At 39.5% G+C, this 27,190-nt stretch overlaps 1 protein-coding gene across 1 annotated transcript in view; it reads right to left on the bottom strand.

The window, feature by feature from the left end:
• Window positions 1–27,190, bottom strand: part of KIF21A (kinesin family member 21A) — a 112,261-nt gene that overhangs the window by 68,112 nt on the left and 16,959 nt on the right. The window contains 8 exon segments of the mRNA XM_024200814.2: window positions 3,012–3,215; window positions 3,819–3,882; window positions 5,646–5,835; window positions 7,192–7,387; window positions 11,406–11,521; window positions 13,554–13,721; window positions 17,969–18,103; window positions 19,542–19,691. Of these exon segments, the coding sequence (XP_024056582.2) occupies window positions 3,012–3,215; window positions 3,819–3,882; window positions 5,646–5,835; window positions 7,192–7,387; window positions 11,406–11,521; window positions 13,554–13,721; window positions 17,969–18,103; window positions 19,542–19,691 (1,223 nt within the window).

The raw sequence follows: 27,190 nt of genomic DNA, 5'->3' as shown, positions 1-27,190 counted from the left end.
TTCGGCTTTTTGGAAATTCCCCCCGGACGGGGGTTTCATTACCAAAAAGCCAGATGTGTCCGGGAAAAAACGGACGTATGGTAACCCTACCTGACGTCCCCCCACTCCGTGACAGCATACAAGCAGATTTTCAGGCTGCCTTACAGTGATTTAGAAACACCTATTTAAGATGATGCATCACTAGTCACACTGACTTATGTGACTAGAATAGTACTGTATAAAAATTGGTGACACGGGGCACCCCCAGGATTTGTTCAAATGATCCATATGCCCCTCCTGACTCAGGCAGCGGCTCATTGCGATCAGTGTGCACGCTCAGACCCTTCACCCAGTCCGAGAGCTCCCCCACTGCCCTGGTGGAAGCAGCACTGACCATAGGGGAGGCAGGGAAGGGGTGCAAACGGAGGAGTGGGGGAGCCAGCCCCCCCGTCCTGCTGTGAACAGAGACCCAGTAGCTGCCATCTTCCCTCCTGGCCACGCCCGAGACAGCAGCATGAGTGCCCCGCCAGCTACACAGGAAGTATTGGACTGGGGAGCCTGCATTTCCACTGAATGGGGGAACTCCTGCCAGAGTCCCAGCTCTGTGGGCTGGGACAGGAGGCCCTGGCACTTCCCTGAGCCCCTAGCTCTTCCATTGGGTGGGGGATCTGGGTGCCCCAGCCCAACACCTCACCATGGGTGTCAATTCCCCAGCTATGGGGCCTCCCATGCTGCTGTCCCAGGCTTGGCCCAGAGGGGGGTGGCATCTGCTGGGTCTCCACTCAGAGCCAATGGTACATACTGTGAGTACGGTACGTATGGCTGTGGGTGCCACTGGGTGACGTGGAACAGCACAAATCAAATCTTCAGAACACTATGCACGTACAAGGGCTATGCTAGTCAGGCAACTTAAAAAGAATGAAATCCATAACAAGGTACAGTACAGTTAGAGCAGCTAAATGCATGAAGGAGACAGGAGTAGAGGAAAGAATCCCCAAACCTCAGGGCAATTTGTCCATTTATAATTCATTAGCTAATTCATTGCCAACTACTGACATTTCAGTGGAACAAATGTAGAGAACCCTCTACCACAGATGCCCATTGTGCAGTTCATTAAGTAGATGGGAGGAATCCATAGTTAACAATATCACACCATACCTGTATGATCCCCCAAACCCTAACATTTCTCACCATTCCAGGGGTTTTTCCTGTATGTTTTTTAACTATACATACACACACACACACACATACACACACACACACACACACCAGCAATTTATATAGCTGTATACTTTACATAGATTATTCCAAGGAGTATCAGCCACAAATTATATAGATAGCGATACAAATCCTACAGGTATTAATAAACCATGATTCCATTCAATAATTTGTTCAAATGGTACACATGCCCCTCCTGACTCAGGGAGGAGACTCAGGCAGCGGCTCACTGCACACTCAGACCCTCCAGCCAGTCCAAGAGTGATACAAACCCTACAGGTATTAATAGACCATGATCCCATTCAATAATTGCAAGGATACAAAAGTGAACCCAGACGCAGCGTTTTCTGAGTCTCCCCATCTGAGCAGACTACAACAATCATTCTATTGCTTAGGAATTAAACAAGAACATGATTTACATGTTATACAAGTGTAAAACACATAGGACCACAGGCCCTGATAACCAGCCTAAGCAGATTTACACCAGCCAAGGATCTGGCTCACAGCATTTGCCAATTCTGGAGTTCAGTCTCCTGCTGCCGCTATGGCCAATACCAGAGACTTCAGAAAAAGGAAAAAATAAATAAATAAGTACATATCCCTTTGTGTAATTCTGTACATGGGGTAGAGATTCTTTGAAACCTTCAAGTGACCAGTTCCTTCTATGGGCTTGACCTTGCGAAGTGCTGAGCACTCGGGCTCTAGTTTAGCAAAACACTTACATAGTTCTTTAACTTTAAAACAAGAGTAAATCTCAGCACATATGCTTAAATTTAAACCTACCAAAGTGTTTTGCTGGATTGGGACTACAACGCTCAGCACCTTCCAGGATCCATAAAAAGACATCTGACTAAGAGGTGAGATAAAGTGTGTGTCAAAAAAAAAAAAAAAAAAATTTGAAACGTCCCTGCAGACGTAGGCACAAAGGAACCTAGTGACCACGAGAAAGGGTAAATTTCTACAACTAACAGTCAGTATTTTTGTCAGTCACCTCTTGTGGTTTTGACTTTTATAGATATGGGACTCAATCCAATAGATCTTCCTTATACAGAACTATCAATATTTCATATTTGTAGCAGATTTTTTTAAAAAAGTTGTGAAAATTCTTGATTACTTATTTGTGTAAGTTTCAACAGCCAATAAAAATGACATAATGAATTAAAAGCACAGGAAGATTTCAGAGAAAAGAGAACTATTTGATATTTAGAGGAATCAATGTATCAATGAATGGATCCTTGCTGTCTGAACAGATATCAATGTCTATGCACATTTCAATGAGTTAGAAATTGAATAAAAGAAAATAATGAAGCATGGTATTGCAGTGAAGTAGGAAGTCTTGAATAAAAACAGGGATAGAAGCTGAAGACGTACAAGCAAAAGAAGCCATTCAAGAACTACTAATGGAATTCCCAACAGCTGTTCAGTATATCGAGCAAGCTACTTCCATGTTTCAACAGAGTACACAAAATAGTTATTTTCTCTCACTGAAATCTCAGACTTGTGTGAAGACAACAATACACATATAATTTTTACTACTATAGTTTCAAAATTATTCCGAGTTTCAAATGATAAAAACATGCACTAGGACTGAGGCCCTGATTCTGCAAATACTATGTGCTTAATTTTACAGAAAGGAAGTCAGTGGAAACACACATGCAGAACATGAAGTACGTGCTTAAGTGTTTGCAGTATAAGCAGCTTACAGCCCTATCCTGTGCAAGGATCGCAATACATTTTTAAGGCTCACTGGTTAAAATACACCCCTTTGCATAAAAAGGATTTAAAACATTAAAAATATGGATTTTAAATGCTACCTCTTTTTCTTCTTCTTTTCTTTTTTTTTCAGTTTTTCTAAATCTTTCTTAGCTATATCAAGAATTTCCAAAGTCTCTTTTTCTGAAGAAAGCACAGAAGCAGAAAATGCTGAAGGGCCTCCAAAATATGATGGTCTTGTTGAAGCTCTTGACAGACTGCGTCGAAGATTTTCATTAACTGCTTCACTTTCTAATAATTTTGCTCTAACAACAAAAGAAAACAAAACCATTAAAAAAACCACTAAGATATCATGCAGTTAGAAATACTATGGATATATGAAGAGTATACCGGTAGTTTCACAGCACCTGAACCAAACTGTCTTCAAACTTAAAACCAAATTCTAAGCCATTTGTAGAACACATATAAAGTATTAAGAAAAACCACTCTGACATTTCCAGAGATCATACCATTTCATACTGTGACCCTACCAGCTCACTAATGCTACATGGGAATTGGGCTGGATCACTACTTGCAAGGTAACCTCTAAGGAACAGTGAGGTTAAGTCTAAAAAAGTTACCAGTTTAAAGATTATTATGAATTTTTTTCCTTTAAAAATACAGGGCATGTACAATAATAATTTTAGATTCTACTTTTGTTATCAAGGTGTTTGTTTGTTTTTAAGTATTTTCTCAAATACCAATACTTATACAAAGTTACTAGGTTCTGCTAAACCATAAAGCTATTTCCAATGTTTTCAGCCCCACCAATGATATAATGAGTAGCAATTTAGAAAGCATCTACATTCTGAAAGGTTTTTCCCGCCCATAAATGTGACTCAAAACACCACAGCATGTTGTACAAGTACCTGAGATCTTCTATTTCCTTGATATAGTTATGAATCATGTTGCTGATTTCTTCATTCCCATCTCCTTTGAGAGAGACAGAGAAAGTGACATAATATAACTTATTCACATTAAATTAGTATGGATGCAGTGGAATAGGGCTATTTAAAAAGGTACACTGTGATTTGGGTTTCCCCACTTTAAATTTTCTCCTCATTTGTGAAAAAATATATATTGTATATCATCCATAACCTGAGAATGCTGCAACCAAGCGTGTTTCTTCAAAAGGAAATTAAAAGATCTGGTGAAATGAGGAGCTTAACAGTAATGTACCGTATATCTGTAAGTAATGTGTCGCACTGAACACGTACCAGTCGTGCAACTCAAATGACATTCTCTCTGAAGATGTAACATTAAAGTGGTTAGGCATCAAAAATCTTGAGACATTGAGGTTAAAATGACAACCACTGGGATTTTGGCCTAAAATTTTCCATGTAGAGGAACTTACTGTTTCCTGTGTCCTTTAATTGTATTTATTTTGTTATTTAATTTGCACAGTTTAATTTTCATTCTTTTCTCCACTCCTGTTGATGTTGATATCAATACCAACAGACAACAGATATGCACATTGATTCCCAATAGCTTGGCAAATGTGGACTTTCCCAAGTTGCACAACCCCATTGTTGGGCACAAGGGGGAAAACAGCTTCTAAACCTGCTTTCACCTCCCTCTGCTGGCTGCAATTTTATATCTGGGAAAACTGAAGCTTCTCTAGGTTTTAACATGGAATTGGTCACATACACATCAGTCAGATAAACCATATAATACAGTGATTCATAGGACTGGGTATGTACACAGCCTTTAAAAGATAGCTATGAGGCCAGTGTAGATGAGACTTTATGGCTGTTTATACTATAAATAAAAGTGGCCCCAGCTGGATCACCGCTGCCCCCAGAAGTTTTACTGACACGCATATAGAGGACTTCAGAGGTGTTTTGTAGCACGGCTAACACCTTGGTTAAGGAATGGCCTGGCTATTTCCTCTCCCCCCCCCCCCACCCAATTCCCATAATTTTAACACCAGTACAGATGAACCAGCAGGAACCCTTGTATAGATGAGTGTCTGGTACGCTGAAAAGCAAGTTTAATTAGCACAGTGGTAAAATGGGTGTTGTCACAGGCGCTTTATCTACATTAGGCCTTCTACCAGTTCTAACACTGGTTCAGCTGAACTGATGGGATTTTTAAAAAAATGATACCGCAAGTGTAGGCAGGGTCTTTGACATGTGAGTTTACAATGAGTTACCAGTCTGAAATGTAAGTTTCCTCGTTTGTGTCACAAGTTCAACATTATTTAAACTTAACTTTTTCTATTTATTTTCTATATTAGTTAATGCTGATAATATATCCATCATAAATGTAGTAATGTAGGATATGTTCATAGCTCCTCAGATTGCTCTGAAGCAACATGCAAAATGAGCAGTAGATAAAGCAATTTCAATCACTTAGTCTACGATGTGAGGAAATCACAACAACATCCACCCATTCCGTATCTAGGCCCCAATCTAAAGCAAAGCATCTAAGCACACATGCCCATCCACTGGAACCATTCACATGTTTAAAGTTACTCACATACTAAAGTGGTCTGGTCAATTGGGGCCTTAAACAACTTTTCTACTACTAAAATTTCTAAGTAATACAATGAAGACTGCTAAGAGGGGACTTTTTCCTGCAGAAGTAGGTTTTGCAGTTTCTGCCCTAAGTAACCTGCAAGAACTGAAAAGCAAGAGTTTAGCTGCCTCATTAATAAATGTATTAGACAGTTTTAAATTTTAAAAAGTACACAATACCTGCTCTTGCAAGGACCTGGTTCGCTTGATCACTCATAAGCTGTGTTATTCTGGCTCTTAGTGCATCAACAGTCTCTTGCATTGCTTTAATTCTTACACGCAGGTTGTTATTCTCTGTTTGCAGCATAGCATTTTCATGATACATGTCATTGACGCTTTCGATACCTTCTTCATCAATAATCCTTTTGCCCTAGAGAAAACATATTTATTACTAGTTAACAGTGATCTGAACCAAACATTCATTCAACTCAGAAAAGGCAGTCCACTTAAAATTCCATACACTTCCAAAGACACTTCAAGGTGGAAGCGATCATTCTTTCAAAGATTACTGTAATATGCATATTTCTCAAAACAGTTATGTGCTGCCATTATTTTAACAACAGGTTCCTACAAAATTCTCTAAGTCTGTGATAATCCACAGGAACATGTATTAGCATGGGTGAGGGAATGAGTAATCCATCCCTTTTCTTATTAAGACAAAAACATTTTCTCATAACCATAACCAAGGAAGGAGACTGCTTGGTAAACAAACTTAATAGTAGTACATTTGCTGGAAATCATAGAATCATAGAATATTAGGGTTGGAAGGGACCTCAGGAGGTCATCTAGTCCAATCGCCTGCTCAAAGCAGGACCAATTCCCAACTAAATCATCCCAGCCAAGGCTTTGTCAAGCCTGACCTTAAAAGCCTCTAAGGAAAGAGATTCCACCACCTCCACAGGTAACCCATTCCAGTGCTTCACCACCCTCCTAGTGAAAAAGTTTTTCCTAATATCCAACCTAAACCTCCCCCACTGCAACTTGAGACCTTGCTTCTTGTTCTGTCATCTGCTACCACTGAGAACAGCGTAGTTCCATCCTCTCTGGAACCCCACTTCAGGTAGTTGAAGGCTGCTATCAAATCCCCCCTCAATCTTCTCTTTTGCAGACTAAATAACCCCCGTTCCCTCAAAATGTTTCTGTTTTGTTGCTGAAAAAATATTAAGTAGGCATAGTACAATATGAATATTAAACATGTATAACTTACACTGTAGTTTTAAAAACCAGAGTCCAGAATTTACTTTGCTGTTTCAAGAACTCTGTGTAAAACATTTAACCCATGATCTGGTTTCTTGCCAGTCAAATCAGCACAGGAATCTCTACAACTGAGATGCAAAATTTCCAACCAATATAAATTGTTTTAACCATGATAGGTTTTTAAATCTTTAACCAACACAACAATAACATTCCTAAAAAATGACACTCTTATTCATGTGCCATCCTAAACCGTTGTGTAATCTACCCCCGCAGCTTACTGGTGAATGAAGTGTTTTCTGTATAGGTTATAAGATCACACTCTGCCTTCTGATATGCAACTTCTATTGACATCAACGGTAGTCATGCATTCATATCTGAAGGTAAACTTTGGGATGCCACCACGTGCTATATAAGTTAAAGGTATTATTCTGTTCTTTTCTTTTGTGCAGTAGAAGTAGCTAATAGAAAAATGAGTTGTAAAATGTTAGTGATATTCTAAAATAAAAGAAACCCTAATAAATTTACTTACTGTTTTGTACTCCATAAGTTCCATCTGAAGTCGTGCAATCTCACTGCGTAAACCATTGATTTGTTGACTAGCCCTGTCCTGATTAACCATCACCTTGTTCTTGATGTTTCGTGCCCGATTGGCATACTTTAGTGTGTTCAAAGTTTCCATGAAGTCTCTGTCTGAAGGGCTCACACATGCTATCATGACTGTTTGGCTGTGAGTTACAGACATAGATCAACTTTATAAATCCAAACAAAAACTCTTAAATTATGCAAAACAGCCCATGTGCAATGGCATCAAATACATCAACTGAAATAAACATTGATACAAAAGCACTGACTTTAAACTAACTTTAAAAATGTTCAGAATCTGACTTACACCATTAAAAGCATGGAAATTGTGAGTTAATGCTACCATATTGTCCTTAAATCATCTTACTTTACCATATAAGATGCTAGATCGGGGTGGGCAAACTTTTTGGCCCAAGGGCCACATCTGTGTATGGAAATTGTATGGCAGGCCACGAAAACTCTCAAAATTGGGGGTTGGGGTGCAGGAGGGCATGAGGGCTCCGGCTGGGGGTGCAGGCTCTGGGGTGGGGCTGGGGATGAGGAGTTGGGGGTGCAGGAGGGTGCTCTGGCTGGGACTGAGGGGTTCGAAGGTCAGGGGGGGATCAGGGCTGGGGCAGGGGGTTGGGGCATGGGAGGGGGCCAGAGGGGCAGGCTCCGGGCGGCGCTTACCTCAAGCAGCTCCCAGAAACAGTGGCATGTCCCCCCTCCGGCTCTGCATGCTGCCCTGTGCACAGGCACCGCCCCTGCAGCTCCCATTGGCTGCGGTTCCTGGACAATGGGAGCTGCGGGGGCGGTGCTTAGGGTGGGGGTAGTGTGCGGAGCCTCCTGGCTGCCCCTACACATAGGAGCCAGAGAGGGGACGTGCCGCTGCTTCCGGGAGCCATGCGGAGTGGGGCAAGACCCTGACCCCACTCCCCGGCTGGAGTGCCGGAGCGGGGCAAGCCCCAGACCCCGCTTCCCAGCGGGAGCTTGAGGGCTGGATTAAACCGTCTGGAGGGCCGGATGTGGCTCCCGGGCCGTAGTTTGCCCACCTCTGTGCTAGATCAATAACTGATCTGAGATCCTACAAGTAAAATAAATGGTAATTATTTAGCATTTATGTAGTTCTTCACAACTTCAAAGACTTTACAAAGAGAAACTCATTAATAGTCTGTCATGTCATTATTATCCCCACTGTATAGCTTGGTAAACTAAACTGGAAAAGGTAAATAGCTTGCCCAAGACCTCAATGTCAGAGCTCGGACTAGAATTTAGGAATTCTTCTTTGGTTCCCTTCATGCACTCAGGCACCAATTCAGCAAAATACTTAAGCATGCAAGCAGTCTTATGATAGTGTGAAACTGATTAATCGAGCTGCAAGTTAAGCATGTTTAAGTAGTTTGGCTCAATCAAGGTCTTTGACATAATAATACTACACTTCCCTCTGACACACTGAGTAGTGACTTCAGCTCTGCTTTACCAACAGACTTTCATGCTGAACTATTTTAACAAAATTCATTCTATTCCCTTCATTTTACTTTTCCCTTAAATTTAAAAATATGAAAATTAAGCAAGTTTTCATGTCATATACTGCCTAATGCAAACGCTTTTCAAATAAAATAGCATAAGTGCTCAGTACCTTTGTATGCATAATCCAGGCAAAAGATTAATATTTAAATACTGCTTCAGAACTGTTCCAGCATCAACCTTTGGCCAGGATTATGCATCGTGAGAACAGTACACATGGACACAATAGCAGCATTACCATCATCTAAGGTCCTTGGGGTGCAGTACAACATAGATGGACTTATTACTAGCAACTGTTATGATGTAATAAAAGATTGTGTGTGATATGTCCACAACATATACAATATATATTCAATGGAATATATTCAATGGAATGTTACAGTACCGAAAAATTATATGAAGAATTGATTCTGCACACAAGCAACAGCTGCTTTTCAAAGTTAAAGAACTCTGATATTTAAAACAAAATTAATAGAAGTGACTTGTCCACTTTAACAGGTGAACTACACAACTAATGAAAATAAGTACGTACTAATTCCTATCATAATGAGAATATGGGACAGGCAAGAGGAAAAAAATCTATTAATTTGATTTCTCCAAAGACAATCTGGATTTCAAAATGTGGTTAGCCATCCTCTGTGAAATCTTTTGGCAATTCCAGGTTTGGTAAAGATATCACTCAGTCACAGCCATAATGGATTGGTGACATATGAAAACAATGTCATGCACGTGTTTTTAAAAAGATTTTAACAACAATATGATAGAACCTTTATCTGGGTTATCACACACACTCTAGCGTTGTATATCTAGGTTCAAAGACAATACCCTCTCCTGTGGCACCACACACAATATCTATTTTTAACTGGTTTTATCTAGAGACAATTATGGTTACATCCTAGTTTTGTTTTCTTCTTTTCTTTAGGATTCAATTCAGTATAACATCATTAAACATATCTGTGGCATTCTGAGTCATGCAAGCTGCATAAAGGCCAAGGAAGATGACAGTGTAGGAGGCAGAGAGAGCATATGCTCAGAAATCCTGAGGCCAATCCCAGGAGATGGACTACAATACTTGATGATAGGATTGGGAAAGTCAGACTCCACCCCAGAAGGAAGAAGCAGTCATAGGTGATTATCTCCTGTCTAACCTGGCGTATGCAGCTGCTTTTGGAAAGCATTTCCCCCAGTGAGTTGAAAGTAGTGTACATGGATGTGTATTACAGGAGATTTATCAGCCAGCAGCTGCAGAAGCTCTTTCTCCGTGGTAGGGCCTATGTATTTTAAATTATTATGGACATTTGCATGGAAACATTTGTTTGTTTTTCAGGGTTCATCTGAGCCCGGATGCTTATTGCTTAATTAGCTGGTTAATTTTTATGATGACTTTGAAGATGAAAAGAGCTATAATACGTTAAGTACAGAGTATTATTTCTCACTGAAGTCATAATCCTCTGTTTGTATCACTGTCATCTCCACAGTAACTAACTGTGATTAATGTTAGAGGCTAAGAATCTGACTAGAGGAATATAAGCAAGAGAGAATGAACTCTTTAAACCAAGCTTGGAAAACTCATGAAAATATATCAGCTCAGTCACAAAAATCTACTCAGCTTCTGTTTACAATGACGACTGACATTAACAAAAAAAAACGAATTGGTCTTTTATCAAACTATTAAATCTCACACACACACACAAACCCCAACCCCACAGCAAATGGGCAAATAGTAGTTTGCAAAACCACTTCAAACGTACAAATGTTAGCAGCAGCAAGGATAGGGAGAACAGAGGAGTGAGGGATTATAAAGAAGAATAGTGCCAAAAAATATTGTGGGGAGACAAACTGGATTGCAAAATTAAAATGGCAGCTAAATAATGAAATCCTCTTGGGTTTTTTTTTTATGAAACACTGCTGAGAGTGTTACAGTAATAAAATGTTTCAGAATTCTATTCATATTGATGAACTCACCTCCTTTGTGACACTAACTGTATATTGTAACACATCAAAGGCTGGTCAGAATATCCCATGTAAAATAAGCCACGTAAAAAAAAAAACTTTCTGCTTCAAGCAAAAAGTGACTACAACTTCCAACCACATTCTAATTAATAAGGCCGTGATGCAACAATGAAATTACATTTAAATTACATAGTTTAAAAAGGATTCTCTTCTTAATTGGCAGCTAAGATTTCAAACAATTTAGCCATAAACAAAGTATAACCACAATGCCACTGAAAGGGACAATGCCAACTAACTTAAAATTTTTTTCCCTATGTTACTAGTATCACCTTGGACTATTGGAAATGAAATTAATCTACTGTAACTTTCAATGTTTATACTGTTAGTGGTTTTTTAATTTCACTCAGAAGAAAAATATAGTGGTCATTTTCACTTTTGTTCATACTATATCTTGCTTTCCAGTTCTCATGCACTAACACAATACAAAAAGTATTTTTTATTTCCGAAAGGGTAAAGGAAAGTTTTCATTTAAATTACAAATTTCTAGTCATCTTGAGTTTTGTAATAGTTTACACAACCACCAAAACATTTTAGGCCTCAGATATAGTAAGCTGATAATATTCTTTAAAATTATGCAGTCCTTTACCAAAGCCGTCAAACCAGGTTCATCACAATGTAGTATATAATAGCCAATTTTCATACCTATTTCCCCCAAGAGAGTCTTGAAGTAGTCTTGTGAGTTTTGAATCTCTGTATGGTACATGAGTTGCCTTCTTACTTCTATCCCCCAGTGCACTTATTACATTGCCAAGTGCCAGCTAAAAAGATGACAAATTTTACAACAAACTTATTGTCAATTTTAAGTAACCTTATTTAAAAAAATATTTGTTACTGACCCAGGTACAATAATTTTGTTATGCACTATTGTATATTTACATGCTCGCAATAATAAATTAAATAACCGTTGCAATTTGCTGTCTTTATGAACAAGCAGGTTATGTGGCAAGCATATGCTCTCTTAATTAATCCAAAATGATGGTCACATGTAGCAGTATTCAATATTTTGTTTTGTAACAGCCATTTAATTTGATGATTGTTAAATTTATAAGCTATTTCTCATAGAAGGTGTCTTCCTTATTATATTTAATTTTACTAAGTTTGGTTTTATATTAAATGAAAAAACAACCAAACATCTTGCATCAGTATTATTCTGACACAAAAATGAGCACTTAACACCTTTGCAGATATGAAAGAAAGAATATCCTGCATTTTCTGATTTATTGAGGTGCTAGTATAGAATTATTTAGTTGTGATTTTTCCATTACCATAGACACTACATTGTTATTGCAAGTGTTTACATGGTATTTATAAACAATCTATTGCCTGGATCCTGCAAAAACCTATGCACACATGCAATCCCATTTCCTTCAATGGGATTATTCATCTGTGTAAGCATTTGCAGTATCAAGGTCTAAATTTTAAAGGAAAATAACCACTTTCTTTTAGGTCTTTGCATCTATGGCATCTCAGCTATATTTGTTCTTCTAAATATATACCACGAGGTGGCACTCTGTGCAACTAATTCCCAATATATTCTTGTAAAATGTCTTAATTGAGCCAACAATTATAAAATCTCAGATTCAATGCTACTTTCAATAGTGTTCCCATATGCTTGAATTTGTTTAAGTCATTTTCCACCTATGAATTACAACAAAATGCTATAAAAGTAGTTCAGTGAATTAAAATTTTAATGTTTAAAATATTTTTTCTAAGTGCAGTTATGGTGACTTTATAAAAGCAGCACCTTATCAATCAGATTTTATGCATGTTATATTTTTGTCACTAAAGTATGTAAGATTTAAAAAAAACAAAAAACCCAGAGAAACCAAGAACTCCTGCTAGCTCTGCAGAGTCAGTACAATTATGGGAAACTGAGCTGAACTCTTTTCTGCCTCTCACAATGTTAATAAAATTGTTAACTAAGCTCCAGTTGCAGAATCTTTATCACTGGTGATACATGAGCCAGAAAGAAAAAGAAGTTCTGTTCTGATCACAGGCTAAGTATGCAGTCTGGCTGTTAGAAGGCATGTTTTCACCCGTAAAATGAACAAATTTGGTACCCAGTCCTGTAAAGAAAATTGCATAGGCAGACCCTTATACCCACACAGAGCCCTAATAAACCAACAGGGCTCCAAGCAAGTGCAAGGATCAGAGGCTTGACATGGAATCACTTAAAGTCTGTCAATTTCCCGTTTGTCTGGGTCTTTCACACAGCAACAGGGGAGAGAATTTTTTTTTTAAAAATAGTAAAATTCAATTGTAAAATCATCAAAATAGACAGGGGTAGACATATTACTTTAATTTTTTTGTTTTAATGAATTATATTTCAAGTTGATTGTGTCCTTTTAAAGAAATATTTTGATTTTCATAATATCACTATAAGCCTAGCGAGCTACTATATATTTTTTTAATTTTAATTTAAAATTTTACTACAGAAAACACATTTTATTTATAGCTTTTGTTTGCTGTAAGTACAGTACAATGTGACTGCTGCTAACATCAGTAGAGGGTACACTTTATCTAAAAATATTTTCTGCAGGGCCCAAGTTATTTTCAGAGAGAATTACTGATACCACAGTTTTCCAGTTACAGTCTAGTGCAACCCAGGAATTGTTAACAAGTATGGGAACCTAGTTAGAACTCCTATAAATTGTCATTTCTTAGTTCTCATACTGAAGTCCTTGGTTCTGAGCGTCACTAAACATTTCCACTTCAGAGATTACTCAATGGAAGAGAACGAAAAACAAGGAAAGAGGTTAACAGCCTAACAAAACAAGTCTTTAATCTTACTAGTCCACAGTTGATAGAAATGCCTTCTTTTGCTCTCTCTCCAGTAGCTCCTGTACGCTTTAATCTTTCAGATCCTGCCAGATCAACAAAATGGAACTTGGCAGTAAGGGTTTCAAACTCATTCGTCTGAGAAGATTCAGAAATTATCTTGTTATCTGTCACATTGTCCTGCAACAAAAAGAATTCATAAAGTTTAGCAACAAGAAAAAATGTAAAACACTTTACTGCATATTAACAAGGCTCAAATAGCAATTATTTGACAAGGGACAGTGTTGTTCCTTTCTATCTCCTCAATTTATTAAACTAAGCTCTTTTTAACAGAGCAACTACTCCCAAATCCTCCTCAAGTTTAGCTGCGCACATGAACATATTTTTCATAAAAAGCCAACTTGAGACAAATATCAGCACCAAAATAAAGTTCCACACATGAGTGTTCAGCCTAAACAGCTCCAACTGCTTCTTACTAGAGAAAAACATTGTATTAAGAAATGCAAAAAAAGCTGGACAGCCGGGCAATAAAGTTTGATCATAAACCTGGATCTTCCCGACTCACCCCAATAAGTGGTTAAAAAATGTATTGGTTAATGCATTGTGTGTCACTTTTTAAAGTAACACACATTTGCTTAGTTCATCAACCTGCCAAAATAGCACAGTGAATGTTAGCTAAAGATCCACTGATTTATAATAATAATATAATAATATATGGAGATATACCTATCTCATAGAACTGGAAGGGACCCTGAAAGGTCATTGAGTCCAGCTCCCTGCCTTCACTAGCAGGACCAAGTACTGATTTTACCACAGATCCCTAAGTGGCCCCCTCAAGGATTGAACTCACAACCCTAGGTTTAGCAGGCCAGTGCTCAAACCACTGAGCTATCCCTCCCCCCAGGGAGGGATACTTTAATACTCTATACTTCTAATCCTGATCCACAGCTATCATTAGGGCATCATCCCAGACCTTCATTGTAGAAAATGCTTATTTTCTTCTGATTCTCTTCCCAGCTACCACTATTAGAGCAGAACCCACATTTTAGACCGGGGATGAAGTAGGGGCAGGAGAAGGGAGAAAGAGGAAAGGAAAAATTCAACATCTCCATCAAGGTAGTAACAAATGCTACCAGCACACCCTAATCTCTTCAGGCCAACTGCATAAAATCTGTCGGGCACCTTGTCTTTAGTGGCTTATGCTATAGGAGGATTTCAGTCAGTCACTCTCAAATCCACATCCTCATGCATGGCAGCAAAAACATTCTCTTTCATTGCCATTAGGCCACCCCAAAGCATTTTTTAAGAAAAGAATTAGTAGTCCTTATCCTGAGGGAAGTCAGAGAATTTCAGACCTACCCTCCAATGTCTCCAAAACAGCACCTGCACTATGGGGTTTAACATCTCATGGCAGAAGACCAAGGTCCAGAACCTCAGAGATGGGCCACAAGAGCCCCCAGTACCAGTGGGGTCAAGTATCATGCAGAGTGTTGACAAGTTCATCTACCTAGGGCTGCAAGTGAAGTTCAAACAGTTGCAGCAACCTGATGTTCTTTGACCAACAGGTCTCACCACCTCCTGCATGAAGCCTATGTCTCGCTTATGAATGCAAAAATAGCTTTGCACGGAGACAAAGTTCTGAATCTACCAATACCTGCATACTGCCTGCACAGCTATACTAGTCAGAAACCTGGACCTTCTTACAGGCAGAAGTGGAGCAGCAAGAGGCATTCCATATGCGCTGTCAATGACAAATTCTGAGCATAAAGTGGTTTGACTTTGTGTGAAATGTCACAATCCCAAGATCTGGCTTTCCTTCAATCACATGCTATATTCAAAAGCACCATTGCATGTTCTTCAGCAGTGTCACCAGGATGACAAAAGCACCCCAGCACAAACTCTCTATCAATGTGCAAACAGGTGCATGTCCTGACCTTACCTGGCACCACATGTAGGGCCACCCCAGAGATTCGTGGCTTCACAAGACTGAGCCAGATTTGAGAATTTCACTATACCATGCCTGGTGTGATGCCATCAACTGTGGTTACTCTGGCTGGTGCAACGGTCCTTAGTAGACTGTGTGTTTGCTGCTGATGCTTACCCTGGAGATTGAAGTCTTATCCATCCCAAAACAGGTACTGCTGCCTATGCTGTATCTAACAGTAGTCCTCACTCTGCCCTGCCCATATGGCTCAATCCTACTGTAGAGGAAACACTTGTGGGTTGAGAAGATTGTTTCTTCCCTATGCTTATTTATTTACTCCTTGGACCCTCTGCTAAGGTTGCCAACAGGGGAGCCAATTAGTGTCTGTTTTCATGGCAATCTGTGCTGTGGACACGTCCACTGAAGCTGGACTAAGACCAACTCATTTCATACAAGTGTATTCTGCAAACTTGTTAAAATATTACAAATTTTCAATCACTACCAATATGGGCTGGTTTTAAAATTGATGACCAGAATGTGATAGTTTTTGCATCCCATTAATAGTCCCCTCAGCTGTGGTCTTTGACTGCAATATTTTGTGGTTTAAACTTACTAGAAGTTAAGCAGGTGATTCTGTAGGTTTCAAAATAGAATATTATTGTGCATCATTTTTCTTAAGAGTTGCAATACCTTACTTCTGAGTCTGTAACAGTTATATAGCTAATTTATATCTCACACACACACACACACACACACACTCTCACACTCCTTAAATATTAACACAGCCTTTCATTCTTGCTAACTTAGAAAATAAACTATAGGTTTAAGAACTTCTCTAAGTGCAGAGGGCGTAAATGTAGAGGGTACAGAACCCTTTCAATCCACTGCAGACCCAGCTGCCTACCCTCCCTGGGCAGCAGAGGCTTCACCTGCTGTGCTGTCTGCCAAAGGAGTAAATCTGTTACCCTAGTAACAGGTCTCTAGAAGCTGCTGTCTTTGGAAAAAAAGCAAAACCTGAAACCTGAACTGTGGCTTTCCCTGCCCCCAGCTGATTATTTATTTGTATTCCAGTTGTGTCCGGGGGCCCTCATTAGGATCAGTGCTAGGCACTGTAGAAACACAAGAGACCCTTTTAATCAGCTGCAGTATGGGTTTCAGGATCCAGTAATGTCATATACCACATCTTCAAAACATCTTACTAAAGACCCCCAGAAAAGAGGATGTGTAACTAGTATTGTCAACCTCAAGAGATCAAAAATCATGACTCAGGCCCACAAAAAATCATGAGAATTTTTTTTTAAAGACTATTGGTGGTGGTGCGGGGGTTGTTTGTCTTTTGATTTTTGAACTCTTTCTGCTCATCTCCTGTGTGTGATAATTAGTGTTGACCACTCTTCCAAATTCATTGAGTAAGATGTTTTTGGACCCTGTTGCAGGAGCTCTCACCCCCATATCTTCCTGGGCCCTGTCCAGCAGTTAATTCTGTCCCCACCCCCATCAGTTCAGCACCCCAACCCTCACCCAATCAGTTCTGCCGCACCATCAGTTCAGCACCCCAACCCTCACCCCTATCAGTTCAGTCGCACCATCAGTTCAGCTGCCCCAACTGCAACTCTTCTCCTTCTGTGGTTCTTCACCTCCTTCTCCCAGCCGGGGGGGGGAGCCTGTACTGGGGTCCCCCTCTCCCCCTTCCAGGAGTGGGGGAAAACTCCAGGAGGTCTTCAGCCCCCTCTGCCCATTCCCAGGTCAGGTGGTGCAGGGAGGGAGAAAAGAGGGGCAAGGGGCACAGGAACCATCCTTCCCCCATTGCTCACAGGAGGGGAGCAGAGCTGCTCTGAGCTGATAAGCTCTTTATCTCCTGCCTCTCCTCCTGTGAAAATGGCTTCAGGTTGCTATGGGGGCAGGGGGTTCACCTTGGTTGGGACCCTGTGAATGACCAGCTCCCAACCAGTTCTTAAATGGGGCTCCACCTAAAACAGGGCTGGCTGGCCCCAGGCCAGACCACTGTGTTACAAAGTATTGCCAACTCTTGCTATTTTTTTTTTTACAATTACATGATTCTGGCTGAGGCTGGAGCCCATCCTTGTAGTGTAGCGAGAAGGTCCAGCCTCCTAGCAAATTTGAGCCCTATGGTTGGTTGCCCATCTGCCTCCCTGGCAGAATAACCAATAAGAGGTGCCGTAGGAAGAACTTCCTCTCCCCCTCCCACTCCCAATAGCAATTGAAAGCCTCTCTCACAGGAAGGGAAGAGAGAGCTAAACAGCCCAACAGTGGCTGATTCACATATGAAATTAACAAGTCTACCATTGCCTCCAGCTATGCGGCTGGTTACATGTGCACAGATTAGATCAAATTATTCATAATGCCTAGCAAATGGCATGGTGATGAGTGAGATATTTTTAGTAAATGTAATTCAAAACACAGAACAGTTGTCTGACAAATCGATATTCACATTCGGAAAAGTTGTCACTAAAGCAAAGTACTGTAAATCTGTAATACATACAGTGTCAATTGCAGAACAAACTCTGGTTTGACACACGTGTATAGTGAAGATGGCATGCGAACGTGAGCTTTGAACATTCATCTGAGTACTGGCCGTGGTTCGAGATAAAGCACCCAACTTCAAACACTGTATCATCTGCAAGAGAGACAAAAATGTATATATTCCATTTTTTATTTTTTTTTAAAAAAGAGCAAGAATTGCTACACTTACCTGCCTGCACTTTTGTTTTCTTGCTCAACTAATGTTTCAGCTGCTTTTAACTGAAAACTGCATGGACTCTTATGAGCAGACTGAAGAGTTATGTGGTTTCACTGTGACTTCTCGGTACACTCTTCTGAGCTTTTTACAGCTATATCCCTCAGCGAGAGACAAGAAGATATCCCCCCATCACTTAAAGCAGTAGTGTACTAGAGCACTATCTACAATACAATTTCTCACAATTTCCCAAGACGGGCACTTACAAGATTTAGGGACAGAATTTTAAAACCATTGCAGTAAAATTATTTTAAAAGTCATTTTAAAAATGCTTTCCTAACATGGGAAAAGTAGTATACATAGGGCCTACGGTACACATATACATGCTGGAATTACACTACCATCATAAAGCTATGCTAAACACAGCTCCTGTTCTTCCTTAGGGTATGTCTACACTACCCACCAGATGGGCGGGCAGCGATCGATCCAGCGGGGGGTCAATTTATCGCATCTAGTCTAGGCGCAATAAATCGACCCGAGCACTCGCCCGTCGACTCCTGTACTCCACCACCGAGAGAGTACGTTGACTTCAGCTACGTTAATTCACGTAGCTGAAGTTGTGTAACTTAGATCGATCTCCCCTCTCCCCCCCAGTGTAGACCAGGCCTTAGGACTTGTCTTCACTACCAGGAAGATCGACGCTGCTGAAATCGATGCAGCGGGTGTCGATTTAGCGGGTCCAGTGAAGATCCGCTAAATCGACGGCAGAGCGCTCTCTGGTTAACTCCGGTACTTCAGCTCCCCTGGAAGAGTAAGGTACGTCAACCGGACAGCAGCTTCCATTGACGCAGCGCAGTGAAGACACCGGGATAAGTCAACATAAGCTACGTTGATTCTACTACGTTATTCACGTAGCTGGAGTAGCGTAACTTAGGTTGACTTACACCGTTAGTGAAGACAAACCCTTATTTAAGTGCAGGTCCTATTTGTATCAATCTACAGACATAAAAGAGTGCAGTGTCTGAAACAAAAGTTTTCAGCTCTGTTTTAAGCTTAAATTAAATTGCTGGGCTTCAGAAGGTTCTGTCACTAATGGAAAGGAAGACCTATATTTTTAGTCATTATATTTATCAGAAGTTAGAAGCAGTGGACAATAGCTTTAGTATTTTCTACCCACCAGCACCACCACCCCCTGCCTGCATCTATAGTTTGAAAATGGTTAAACTTGGACTACAGTAAGAACGGGGGGGGAGAGGGGGGAGGAGAAGGATTGATAAATGAGTCAGGGTTTAACAAGTTTGTCCATCAAACTAGAGACAATCCATATTTTTATATTGGGGATGCATATGTTATAGATAAACTTGTTTTCAGTTATCACCTCTGCTTCTCCATTCACAGTTCGAGTTGTAACTCCTACTGTATAAATTCCTCCAGTTGAATCTTCATGTATTTTGATATTTGATTTTTTATTTTTTGCATCGATATCACGTGTTGTATCAAATAGATCAAGAACTTCTTCATTGTAAAGCTAGCAAAGAAAAAGGCATAAAATATTACTTTGGGTAATAAACTCTAAACAAAAACAAAATATCTACATATTACCTTTATATAACATTCTAAAATCGACTTCTCACAGGAGAGTCATCAATAATTACCATAAGGGCCACTGTATAAAATACAGCATTAGGAGAACAATCAATGAACACAAAAAATGACTGGAGGTTAATTATCTGTACACTTTTACTATCTAATTTAAGAAATATGAGCAATGTCAATTTGAGCCATGTGGCTGGGGGGGGGGGAGGGGAAGAGAGAAATTATAGGGTGAAGCCAAACCAGAGGAGACACTCAAAGCTAGCAGAGCAATTGTAGAAGCAGTCTCAGTGCAAGGCACCTTTGGACACGAATGATGTCAGACTGGTTTCTACAGTTTTACTTTGGACATTCTTTCCCCTCTGCTGTCTGACTGTTTGCTCCAACCCTCCTTCCACTCAGTCCCTCATCCCACTTGCCTGACATGTTCATCTCTATCCTTCCCACCCCCATCTACCTCCCGCCCCTCAATGCCCCTTCTTTGGTTTTTCCTTTTGGCTAATCCCTGCCTGTTCACCAAGCACTGCCCTAGAATACATATAATATCTAAGTAAAACAAACAATCCACCCCATCCAAAAATATTACATAAAAAATACCAAAACAACCACACACAATAACACTATGAAATTGACATGGAAGTTACAAGTCATACTCTAGTTAAAAGTTAGAAAATAGATAGGTAAAGGGTCTTGTCTATTTAGATAAGTTCTTTGGGGCATTGTTTCTTACTCACCTTTGTACACTGCCTAGAACAATGGGCCCAAATCTTAATTGGGGCCTATACCCACAACTTTAATATAAATAATAAAAGCAACACATATAGGATATTTTCAGGCTGTCAAATATTCACATAATATTTAGCCCTTAGAGAGCAAACATCCTCAAAGTGCTTTTCCAAATTAATTAATTAAACCTCAAAATGCTTATGCAAAGTAGGCAGGTTTTATTATCCAGTTTTAAATTATGGAAACTGAGGCAGAAAGGTTAAGTGACTTGCTTAACCATGGTTAATCAAATTTGCAACTATTAACAAACAGTAAAATTTGTTATAATGAATTACAGTCACGGAAAACCACATCATTAAGGCAGATTAAGAAAAAGGCTATTGTCCAACAGCCTGAGAGAACCAAAACTTGGCTTAGCCAAAATTTTCAACATATGGGTGAATAAGTTTAGGCCTCTAAATCAATACTTAGGCACCTAATAAAAAGAAACTTAATTGTTAAAGGTTCTCAGTACCTAATTACAGTGCCTGAGATTACTGTGTATGCACTTATCACAAAGAATAGTGTGGAATGCAAATCATGTGCAGTGGCTTTTGCAAGGCAAATTAGGCAGAAGTAACATTTTTATTTCTAGTTGTAGGCTTGACATACTAGTTTCTTAGCACATGTGGGATTTTTTAAGTGCAGGCAGGCCCTCTCAGAGATCCATAGGGGCCTGGGCCACTTCCAGCTTTTGAGGCCGCTAGCCATAATTAAAACAAAATAAAAAAATTAATGACGAGACATGAAAATAAAACAAGGCACCAAAAAAAGAATGAGACATAATTTGAATATTTTTTTAACAAATGCTTTTCTAGCCTTTTCCTGTGTAAATCAATGTACCAATTATTGAGGAAAAAAATCTAGCTTTCGTGCAATGTCACAGTTGATATTAAGCATGGCGAGCCCATTCAAACGCTCTTGTCCCATAGTTGAACGGTGATAGTTCTGTACTTGCTTCAACATGTTGAAGGTGCATTCTCCTGAAGCCACTGATGCAGACAAACTGACAAAAATACGCAATGCAATTGTGGTATTAGGAAACACCCCAGAGAGTCCAAGTTAGAGTATTTCTTGAAGCAATTCCTTTGGCTTGCAATCCAATTTAAAGTTCATTGAATACATTTGTTTGAGGACGATGACCTTGTCACTGAGATCTTTTGAAATTTCTTTGTTGTACTGTTGCTGAAAGTGTTCAGCTGCAGAAAGTTGATCTTCATTACTCAGCCTGTTGAACTGCCAAAGAAACCCAAAAGAGTACAAATTAGTCGCAGTGACTCAAATCGATGTGTAAGGTCGGACTGAATAGAGTCAATGATGACAAGGAAGACATTGACCCTATAATGCTGCTCGGCATCGGATTCAGTGGGTAAGTTGCGATTGGTGGAGAACTCGGATGAAATGCCAATATTCTGTGCTACTAATTTGGACTCAGTCAGGATCGCATCCCCTTGTTCATGAATCTATTGAATGTCATTGATAAGACTTTCAGTGTTATCCCTCTTGAACATCAAGTGTAGCACTGCGTGCTTCAAATTACCAGATTAGTTTGGTGGATCATTGTAAGTAGCTTCATCTACAAAGATGACATCAGAATGCATTCAAATTTGGACATATGCTTCTGAATTGACTGAAGTTCAGTGAGATTCAAGCTCATTTAAAGCCTCTCTCACTGAATTCAAATGCTGCGCAACTGGTTGAACACCATCAATCCGTGCAGACCATCTAGTTTTGGACATCCCATGCAGTGAAACAGGAAGATATTACTGCAGAATTTCCCAGATTTGTGGACTGCTACTGAAAAAATTGTACATTTGCTGAACAGTTCCAAAGTAAGTAATTGTCTCCTTGCATGATTCAGCACAGTCAACGCCAACATGGTTTAGAGTGTGCTTTCCACAGCTGGAGAAAATACAGTTTAAATTATGTTCAAACAGAACTGCTTGTACACCTTTGTACTTCCCAGCCATATTAGATCCATTATAATAGGCTTGAGCAATGCAGACTTGAAAATCTAACTTAAAACCTTCTAGAATTACTAGTACTTGAGCAGCATTCTCGTAAAATTATCAAACAAAATAAACCTTTGTTCAATTGAAAATTTTGAGCGGTCTACAATCTTAACATATCAAATTACCATAGTAGTCTGTTCCTTGTGAGAAGAACCTGGAGTGGCATCAACAATGATTGAAAAATACTTGGCATTTCGAATCTTATCAAGAATTGTTGTTTGTACGAATGACCCACATAGCTCAATAAACTCGTTTTGTATGTGTGTGGAGACATAATGGACTTGCATGCGCTTTTGACTCTCTTGCGTTTCTCAAACATGTTTAACATGCTCTGATAAAAGTGGGTCATATTTGCTGAGGAACTCAACTATGCCTAGAAAGTTTCCATTTGCACGATCACCAATACATTGACTGGAACCAAAGAAAGCCAATCCCCGCTCAGAAAGAAAAAGGATGACATTCAAATGCTCTCAAGAAGTTTTTTTCAGTTATTAGTTTCTGTAGAGAGTTCAGTCAAGAGTAAATTCTCAACTGAACTTTCAGCTGATGCTGCCCTTACTGGCTGGATTTCCATGCAACATAGTTTTCTTTGTGTGACATTGAACTCTCATGTGATGGTATTCGGTCTTTCAACTTCCCCAACCTCTGTTGATGCTCCATCCTGATTGATCAGAGAGAACTGATTCATTTGCAGCACTTTCGTTCAAAATGAAAAAGGGTGCACAGAACAGAGATTGTTTTACCGTACTCTAGCATAACCAGTCTCTTGTGCAGGTCTCACCATTTGGAAGAGTTTTTGTCAGCAGATGAGTAAGGAAAGCATGATTATCAGCATCTCGTGGAATGTTACTTGGAATTTCAAAACAACTAATTTGAAGAAAAGATTGCATTTGGGCAGCATTGCTCTTGTCAATAATTCCCATGTCAGTCACAGTCAAATTTGTAGTACTCACGAATTGCTCTTGCTGCGTTAAGATCTACAATCTTCCTGTGGCTGTTGAGTTTATTGATCGTACACAGGATCTTCTGCTGCATCTGTTACTGTTGGCACATCTCCCTCTTGACTACTGTCCTCATGTTCAGGTATTGGCATTGAAATATCAGCTGTTGCAGTTACAGAGTTTTCATTATCTGTAGAATTGTTTACTGGGTAAGGTGTGTTTTCCAGCGGTTTGAAAAATGAAGTTATTGGCTTTGAGCTCTTAGCTGCTGCTTCACTCAGCTGTTTTCGCCATCTCTTGCTTGCACCACTTTCAAATCTCCTCTTCATAGTGATCTATCTGGTCAATATGTCGCCTATCCACACTTGAAATATTCTACTGTAAATAAGTAGCTTATCTACACTGGAAATCTTCTACTGTAAACATGTACACAAATGCTGAATGGTACGCAAATGCTGAAAAGACTTAAAACGAAGGAATATAAGAACACAAAATGAAACAGTCAGGTTATTATCCTTATCACTGAATCAAAACCCAAGCACACAAGGTATAATATAACAGGCTGAGCTGAAGACAAAGGGATGACATATATATAGTAAACACAGACACGGATACAGACAGAGGGATAATGTCCAAAACATTTTAAACGTGTGTCCTCACGAAACTCACTGTACAAGATTGTCCTCACAAATTTTCACCCTGAATCTGGGCCTATAGACTATGAAAGCTTATGATGATGGCCAAGCTACCAAGCTAGGGCTCAACCAACCAGTCACCTCTTTTAGGTACCATATGAAAATAATAATAAGGAATTCTCACACATAAATAATTCCTTAGTCAACTACACATAAAACTATAAAGACACTAAAATGTAACAATTCTCTACCTTTCAGCATGCACTTAATCCAGCACCAGCCACTAGTAGTGGTCTGTTTATATAATCAGCTGATCTGAGAGGACACGTTCATCACGGTCTAATTTTGTGCCACCAGAACCAATATATTTTTATTAATATTTATGAACATTTTTAACTTTTTAATGACAATCAGTTAACAAAAAAATTATCTCTTTTACCAAATCACATCTCTTATTTGCTTAAATTTGCAGCTCTAAGCTGAGAGAGTGTGTCACATTTTGGTCCAATAGGGATGCGCATAGAAACAAGTTGCGAAATTTATCAAATGCCAAAAAATTAACTAGTGTCTAAATTTGAGGCCCCCTTTGAGCTTGAGGCCCAGGCCAAATGGTCTTCCTGGCCCCCCCTCTGATTGGCACTGAGTGCAGGTCAACAGCTCGTATCAAGGACAAGAAGCAATTTTCAATTATCAGAAGGTAGCCATTATAGACTCAGTGTTCAAAGATGTGGGAGGAAGTAGGGCAGAGTTACCATGGTTTTAACACAGGATACAGAAGCATAACAACTAATTATATCTATAGTTTCCACTGCATTGTTTAGTTACAGAACAATATTTGGGGATTACAACAGTCACAGTAATATTTGTAGTATTATATGCTGCACAAACTCTTGAAATCCAGTAAATATTCTCTTAAGGTTTTGTCACTGCTCATGGTGCTACTATCCAAGTTGAAGTAGAGCAACTGCAAGTCTCAAAACAATTAGAAAGCAAAGTCCAAATCCAGGATAAAGAGAACAGTTTTAGCATTTGCACTATTCATTGTGCATTATTCTTCTAGTCAAACATTAGCCAGAGTGTTTAAAATTTGTGCCTAAAATGAACAGTGGCAAAAGCGTGCAAGTCCAACAACAAAGTAAGGTTTGTTAAACTTTAGTCACATGTTTTAAAGTTACTTAGGACATCTTATACAAACAAGCAGCTTTTTACTCAGAAGCCATGGTGATGAGTGGAGCTTAAAAGATTTAGATAGATTCCAGCAACAAAATACCGAATTAAACAATACACAAATTCCTACAGTTTACAATAGAACTTTCTCAACCTGCACTAGTGACAGGGAGAACCACTATGCAGTACCAGATTTTGTAGTTTAGCAATATGGGGGATTTTTAAAAAAAAAAAAGGGGGGGGGGGAAGAGACATGGATATGTCCTCCAAAAATTGTACAGTCACATTAACTGTAGATCCAGTGTAGACTCACAAGATTTGCAGACTAGAAAGTACTGGGAGTGTAGGAATGGGGGAAGGAGCACAAATGCCATTGGCCTTAAGCGCCCCCAGTCCAGTGTCACGGTATTACTAAGTGAGAGAGGGGACAGGTGACATTGGCCCATATTGTAACTGTATTAGTCCTCCCTCCCTCTTACACAGAAGCAGAGTTGTAGAGTAGGCCAAATTCCCAGATAAACTGATATTAATGAAACAAAACATTTCTGGAAAAAAGTTGGTAAACATATTTTCTTTCTTAATTTGAATGTGCTGAATCTGAAAGTGGTGTTTACCAACCTGAATTTTGAACTTTAAGATAAGTAAAAACAAAAAAGAAAATGGCTATCCTTTGTAACTCAAAAAACCCAAACAAATAGAAAGTAAAGGAGAGGTACTCCGTATGGAATATGCTCCGAATTTGGAACACTGTGCTATCAGAAAACACAGGGAGCAATCTCTGTTGAAGATCATACTCTCTGCTTCCTCTGGTCACATGATGATATGCACTTGAATTTTGTTGATTTTGCAGTAAGGACAACACTTAAGTAAGTGATAGTAAACTAATACTTTTAAGGTATTTTGATATGTAAAGGAGTTAAATGCACTGCTATGTATTTCACAAAGTACCATACACAACATAGTATGATATAGTTTGTTTCCATAAGTTCCTCTCTTACAAAAATATAAATTAGCATTAGGTAATTATTAGCACTAAGCCCTAAACGTCCCTAAAACTGACTTTTGCTTACAGTCTGTATGAATTGAGTATTGATTTGGATTGCCATGGCATAAGCTACAAACTGGTAAACATTTATTATTTATTCAATATTTATGCAGTCGTTATTAATTACATTTATTGTTTCTCAGGTATTCCATAGACAAAACATGAAGACAGTCTTGAACCTTTCCCTCAATAGCATCTAATGAGAAAAATGATGTTTGCCAACAAATGAAAAAAGGACTTCCAGTGAACAGGGATTGGCTACAATACAAAAGGCAACCAATGCAAGATAAACTCAAGGATTTCCAAAATAGAATTCTATCAATTGCATCCCTAACAGCTCTTCAACCTGCATGCACGCAATCTTTACTTTGGCATAAAAACTGTTATGCAATGTACACAATGGTAAAATTAACAGACTTTGGGTATGTCTTCACTACCCGCCGATCCGGCGGGTAGCAATCGGTCTATCGGGGATCGACTTACCGCGTCTCATGAGGACGCGGTAAAATCGATCCCTGATCGCTCTGCCGACGACTCCGGAAATCCACCTCGGCAAGAGGCGGCAGCGGTCGACTTTCCCCCGTCCTCACCGCCAGGTAAGCCGACCTAAAATACGCAACTTCAGCTACGGTATTCACGTAGCTGAAGTTGCGTATCTTAGGTCGGAACCCCGCTGTAGCGTAGACCCAGCCTTTGTAAATCCACTGATGTTACTTCATCAAAGAGTAAGGATGAACTGCAAACCTAATCTAGAGTTACAATGACCAAAACCTCAACAGTGCTACAGAGCAAGGTCCCCCGAGTGAAATGGAGTCTTTGCATTTTTCTGCCAGGATGGAAGTTCCAAATAAAAACTTTCTTCTGTAACA

Source organism: Terrapene carolina, unplaced genomic scaffold (genome assembly GCF_002925995.2).
Source record: "Terrapene carolina triunguis isolate 2854851 unplaced genomic scaffold, T_m_triunguis-2.0 Scaffold68, whole genome shotgun sequence".
In the NCBI taxonomy this organism is placed as follows: Eukaryota; Metazoa; Chordata; order Testudines; family Emydidae; genus Terrapene; species Terrapene triunguis.
This window is presented reverse-complemented; position numbering and strand designations above follow the sequence as displayed.